Genomic DNA, 5,000 nt, shown 5'->3' with positions numbered 1-5,000 from the left:
GGCGACTCACTGCGGCCGCAGCGCGGTCCTGCCCTCGTTGACGATGGACGCTTTCTGGCCGCAGTTGAGGTGGAAGAGGTGCCGGTCGCCGTCGGGGTCGGCCCCCAGCTGCAGCGCCCCGCGGCCCCGCCCCGCGTCGGGGGACAGCGCCCGCATGATGGCGTTGTTTCTCCTCAGCCGGTCGCTGTGGTTGTGGTTGTGGACGATGGTCACCTTGACCGCCATGCCGTAGAGGTCGACCACGGCGTACACCGTGGGGGGGGTCTGAGCGGCAGCTATACCTGGGGGGGATCAAACCCAGAACTATGAAAAAGAATAAATGCCGTCTGGAAGCCTCCCTCAACGTCTTCATACACAACAATCAAACACTCAATTAATGTTGAATTATTAACCCTTTGCAGTCCGATAGGGTCTGACATCATCAAAAAGACATAAAGCACACGACTCTAGTCGTTCTCTCTCTGGGAAACCATTCAATGACCGAGTGAGACAGACAGAAGCCAAAAAAAAAAGGGGAGGGGGGGGGCGCGCGAGCAACAGAGCTAGCAGCTGCACCGCAGAGATAACACGGACACAAACAAAGGAGATAGCTGCTAAAAGAAAACTTGATTCATTCAAATTGCAAACCTTTTGACTAGAAGTCTCTCACCGTCTTCAATCGAGATACTAACGCTGGTATTAAAACCAGGAATGGATCAAACTGCTGTGCAATGGGAGTCTTATTGCCATTCCTGTACTGCTACATGAGGGGAGCAGGTCTGTGTCTGACTTAACGTGAGTCTCTGCGCTGGAAACCTTGCTGTGCTGGGCAGAGGGACGGAGGGACAGTAGGACAGAGGGACAGTCAGCTCTCTCACCCTGGTCGATGCCGTTGATACAGAAATGCAGCGCTCCGCCCACTTTCCTCATCAGCCCAATGTGATCCCCTTCCTGTGCAGGGAGAGGAAAGGAGGATTCAGAGCAGGCAGCTCACTCAGCACTCAACCAACACATTTCACATCATTCCTATACTCTCTGTGCTACAGAATGTCCTTACCATGTGCAAGCACAATTAGAGAAGCCTCTATTTCAGATGTATGCACCTAAGAGACAGACACAAAGTGTGACAGACAGCCCCAGATTCTGACTGCTTAACCCTCCTGTTAGGTTTTGGGGTCTATTTGACTCGAGTTTCCAATCAGCTTAAATGCTATTTTTCTTTTCATTTTCTGTATAACACTTTATGACTTTTCCTAGGTTGGGGTCATGAACTTACACACAGGAAACAGGAGATTTTTTTTTTTTTTTTTTTTTTTTTTTTTTAGAACAGGTCATGTGTACAAATAAGATGTTTCGGGTCACTGTGACCCCTGGCATTTATCTGTGTGGATTTGTGTGCAGGAATAAAACAAACCCCTTCAATTTGTGATTTTATTATTATATTTGTATTATTATCTCTAGAAATGGCTGCACCTGTCTGGAGATATTTATAAGCAAACAATATATATCTACAAGGCAGGGCCACATTTTCCCTGTCAGTATTGCAACAGCATCTCCCTGGTAAAGACACCCCAGAATGAGGAGCTCCCAGGCTGGCAGTCAAAGAAGTTTTGCAATTGCATCAGGTCAATAGGACCCAAAACATAACAGATGTACCTAAATTCTGAACATAATAGGAGGGCTAAATTGTGCCAAAGAATGTCCTTACCAAGTGTCAGCACAATTACAGAAGCTCCTTTTTTTTAGATACATGTGTAATTACAAGTGTATGACTATATATACACACACTTTGTCACAAACCCATGTCAAATGTCTGCTGTCTAATATCATTTAGCTATGTACTGACTTCCTCAGAGTTAAAACAAAAAAGTTTAAACGGAAAAGGTGTGTTCCTTGTGTTGGGAGCGTCTCTCACCTGCAGCTCATCCAGACTGAACTCGCAGTATTCCCGGCGCGTCCCCTTCCCGTTGGTGAGAATGCCACACCCACTCATCATAATGGTGCCTGAATCAGAGAGAGATTAACAGCAGCGTCACAGAGGCTGGGATCAGAGACAGCGCCACACACAGGAGTTTATCAGCAGCGTCACAGAGAGCCAGCGGCTTGGATCAGACAGCGCCACACGCAGGAGATTAACAGCAGCGTCACAGAGAGCCAGCGGCAGAGGATTTTAAAACGTGTGCTGTTACAGCCAACTTGAAATCTGCAACTATTTGAACTGAAAACAAAGGGTCTAATTAAAGCAGATTATCAGGGTGTCTAGTTCAGTAACGGAGAGCTCAGTTGGAATGAAAACCAGACGACACAGGGGGGTCCCCAGGACCGGGGAGAACACCGAACGATCGTTCAGAAAACACAGAAAATAAACATTAGGCTGCTTTTCACTTATAGACCGCAGGCTTTATTATCGGCGCTGTTTTGTGTACGAGTTTCGTAAAAGGATCGGCGCCTTGCTATTTAACTGCTCTGGTTAACAGCTACGAGACCAGCTACAATCTGCAATCCTGCGATTCTGGCAGCCTGGCCGTTCCAAGACTTGGGTAAAATGACCTTTGCCTTTCGGCTCTCAAAAACGTAACTCTCTGAACTATGACACAAGGAGTACAACTGACAGTCTCTCTCTTAAATGTTTTAAAAATGATCTCTGTAGATCGTTTAGTGCCTCGTGTAAATGTTTAGATCCCGATTAAGGATCTGCGTACGATAACCAGGACTGAGAGAGCACCACACAGGATATCGTGTGGGTCTACCGTATATGTCTGTTGACAGGACCCCCTTGTAAAAGAGATCTGGATCTCAATGGGTTAAATTCCTGTATAAATTAATCCACTAGATTCTGGGGTTATTTTACCCGCTGGATCCAAGTGAAATTTAGTTTTTTTGCTGCAAATTCAAAATTAATAATTAAGCAAAACGACATTTCACGAACTGCAATAAGAGATCGCTCGGAGTTACTCCAAACAGCATGACAAGCTAACGGGGAAGCTAAATAAATAAATAAATAAATAGGAAAACGTCACTGATAGAACTTACATTTTTAGCGTTGATGAAAAAAGAAAAAATATATATATATATTGAGATTCTGCCAACGGTGACACACCCTACCTGATCTGAGGTTGGTCATGGTGGCGGGGTAGTCCAGGTTATTAGGGTTGTGAGTTGTCACTCCTATCTCTATCGAACCTGACCATTTGTCAACCAGCTTGTCAATGCGGATCTGAGGACGAAACGGAGACGCGGTGAGACGCAGAGCTGGAAAAGAACACAAGAAAAGCAACTGCTGCCCAACTCACTGCGGAATCCTGGAGCCGATTCAGAAACGCTAAATGCAACAGGATTCGTAAGCTGACGTGTTTTTAGCAGCTTACTGTAAACCAGGCTGCGTTTAAATATTGATTTGCACTGGAACCTTGTACTGCCGTGTAACGCTTGCGAGTCTCCTTGGGCAAACAACTCAAAATGACACACATTTCTAGCTGCCTTCAGTAGAAACGCTCAAAAGAAACTTCAAGTGAAATATTTCCACTAGAAGTCTTTAATGTTTTCAAAATGCGAAGCTGCTAAACAAAACTCACTTTTTCTTTTGTATTTATTTTAATAAATATTTACCCCCCCCCCCCCCAATACAGCAACTCCCTACAACAGTTCAGGTATACTGAAGATCAGCGGGTGTCCTCTGACCCCCCCCCGCCCCAATCACCTCTTGACACACTCCGCGGTGCATGTCAGCTGCTGCGCCCGGCAGGACAAGCCCTGCAGGTGCTGCATTCGCCAGGGTGCCAGTAGGGGGCGCTGTAGAAAGCGGATTATTATTATTTTTCGCCTCCCTACCCCAGCGCCCGAGCGGAACGGTGGGGTGCTGAGGCTCCCCTGAATGGCTCGCTCGACGGTACCTCGAACGTCTCGTTGTCCCGCAGCGGCCGGTTGGTCATCACCACCCCGTTGTTGAACTCGTCGAGGGGGCGCCGCCGCTCTGCCGTCTTGTTGTTATTGCCCAGCTTGATGAGGGTGCCACACTTCTCGTGGAACAGCAGGGCGTCGTTCGTGGTGACCCCGCCCTCTCCCCCTCCCCCGGGAATCTCCAGCAGGGCTCCCCGGCTTTCGCTACCTCCCCCACCGCCACCGCCGCTCGCGGACAGGATCGCGTCGTTCACGACACTGGACAGCTCCTGCTGTGTGAAACCTAAAAAGACAGACAGACGGGTTACAATCCAATCCACTTTTTACCTAATGCTCTTCCTGCATCCCAGGGTGCTTCACAAATGCAAAAACAAAAGCTACTGGCCGGTCACAACTAAGCAAACATGTGTTCAGGAGACTGGCAGCCGGTTCAGCTTGCTTCCTCCTGGTAAACGGTTGGGCACACCGAATTCTCTCACCTGGGAAATATGTCTGCTAAAGATACCACCATCACAAAGCACTTTACAAGACAGTGAGGATCAAAGCATAGCACATTAAATACAGTGAAATACAGGGTCTTTCACATGGTGTCTTGCTGAGCAAGCCTAACTGCGTTCTCGTGACCCTGTTTTGCTGCAGGCTCACCATTCTCTGTGTCCAGGCTGTTTGGGAGTTTGTCTGGACAGCTTTGGCTCCAAAGCAACACTGGTACTAAGAGGAGAGAACAAGCGAGAGAGAGAGAGACACAATGGTCAAACAATAGCCCAATTAGCATTGACCTTGGACTACCTTATCTTCCTAAAACGATAGACAGGAGTGCTGTTAACTGAGATCTGCAGGGAGGGGAATAAGACTCCCGTTGCCTAGCAGTTTGATCCATTCCTGGTTTTACTATGAGTTTACTAAGACACACCTGAGCTTGTTACCTAGACACACTGAGGGCTGAACAAGCTGGTAGTAAAACCTGGAACAAGTGAAGCGGCTTTGCAAATTTCCACTCCTGGGTTGTGAAACCGTGTGCAGATGTTTAGAAAAATAATTCTTTTTTAATGTTTTATTTTTCTATTTTATATGGTGCTGTGCTTAGTCTGGGTACTGCAAAACCAGAGGATTTCACAAGC

General features: G+C 47.3%; 1 protein-coding gene across 1 annotated transcript in view; it reads right to left on the bottom strand.

Moving 5' to 3' along the window:
- Positions 1-10: 10 nt before the first annotated feature.
- LOC121305687 (neuralized-like protein 4) overlaps positions 11-5,000 on the bottom strand; it is a gene marked incomplete at its 3' end in the record, with an annotated part of 7,967 nt that continues 2,977 nt past the window's right edge. Inside the window, exons 3-8 of the mRNA XM_041237379.1 lie at positions 4,525-4,590; positions 3,873-4,162; positions 3,085-3,196; positions 1,895-1,983; positions 858-930; positions 11-281 (exon numbers count right to left, since the gene is read on the bottom strand). Coding sequence (XP_041093313.1) covers positions 11-281; positions 858-930; positions 1,895-1,983; positions 3,085-3,196; positions 3,873-4,162; positions 4,525-4,590 — 901 coding nt within the window. The remainder of the gene's footprint in view (positions 282-857; positions 931-1,894; positions 1,984-3,084; positions 3,197-3,872; positions 4,163-4,524; positions 4,591-5,000) is intronic.

Source organism: Polyodon spathula, chromosome 44, assembly GCF_017654505.1.
Source record: "Polyodon spathula isolate WHYD16114869_AA chromosome 44, ASM1765450v1, whole genome shotgun sequence".
In the NCBI taxonomy this organism is placed as follows: Eukaryota; Metazoa; Chordata; class Actinopteri; order Acipenseriformes; family Polyodontidae; genus Polyodon; species Polyodon spathula.
Note: the sequence above shows the minus strand (reverse complement) of the source record. Positions and strands in the feature narration are given on the sequence as shown.